The 435-nt window shown below is 60.5% G+C and overlaps 1 protein-coding gene across 1 annotated transcript in view; it reads right to left on the bottom strand.

The window, feature by feature from the left end:
- LOC119590521 (zinc metalloproteinase nas-8-like) overlaps nt 1-435 on the bottom strand; it is a 4896-nt gene that overhangs the window by 4042 nt on the left and 419 nt on the right. Inside the window, exon 2 of the mRNA XM_037939170.1 lies at nt 134-387. Coding sequence (XP_037795098.1) covers nt 134-387 — 254 coding nt within the window. The remainder of the gene's footprint in view (nt 1-133; nt 388-435) is intronic.

Raw genomic sequence — 435 nt, 5'->3', positions numbered from 1 at the left:
GGCGAGCAAGACATTCCCTCATCAGTCTACCTTTCGTCCTCCCCCCCTCTCTCACCGAAATCTTAAGGCATGCGAAACATTCCCTCATCAGTCTACCTTTCGTCCCCCTCCCCCCATCCTCCCCCCCCCTCACCGAAATCATAAGGCAGGTCGATGAGTTCGACGGTGGAGTAGGACCGCTTCCTGAAGTTCTTGTCTTGGCCCGACGAGATGTTGTCCCACAGAATCTCCACGTAGTTGTCGCGGTCGGGGCGGTTGTGCTCGTGGAAGAAGCCGAGGGAGTGGAGCAGCTCGTGGTAGATGGTGCCTTGGTCCCACCAGCGCACGCAGAAGAAGCCCAGGGACAGGGGCTGCGGTCCGCCCACGCGCCCGATGTGGCTGTAGCATCTGCGGCGGATAAGTGGGTGAGCAGGGTGCGACACACTCGCGTTGGGA

The sequence above is a fragment of the Penaeus monodon genome, chromosome 27 (assembly GCF_015228065.2).
Source record: "Penaeus monodon isolate SGIC_2016 chromosome 27, NSTDA_Pmon_1, whole genome shotgun sequence".
Classification (NCBI taxonomy): domain Eukaryota; kingdom Metazoa; phylum Arthropoda; class Malacostraca; order Decapoda; family Penaeidae; genus Penaeus; species Penaeus monodon.
The sequence above is the reverse complement of the archived record's forward strand: the minus strand, read 5'-3'. Positions and strand labels throughout refer to the sequence as shown.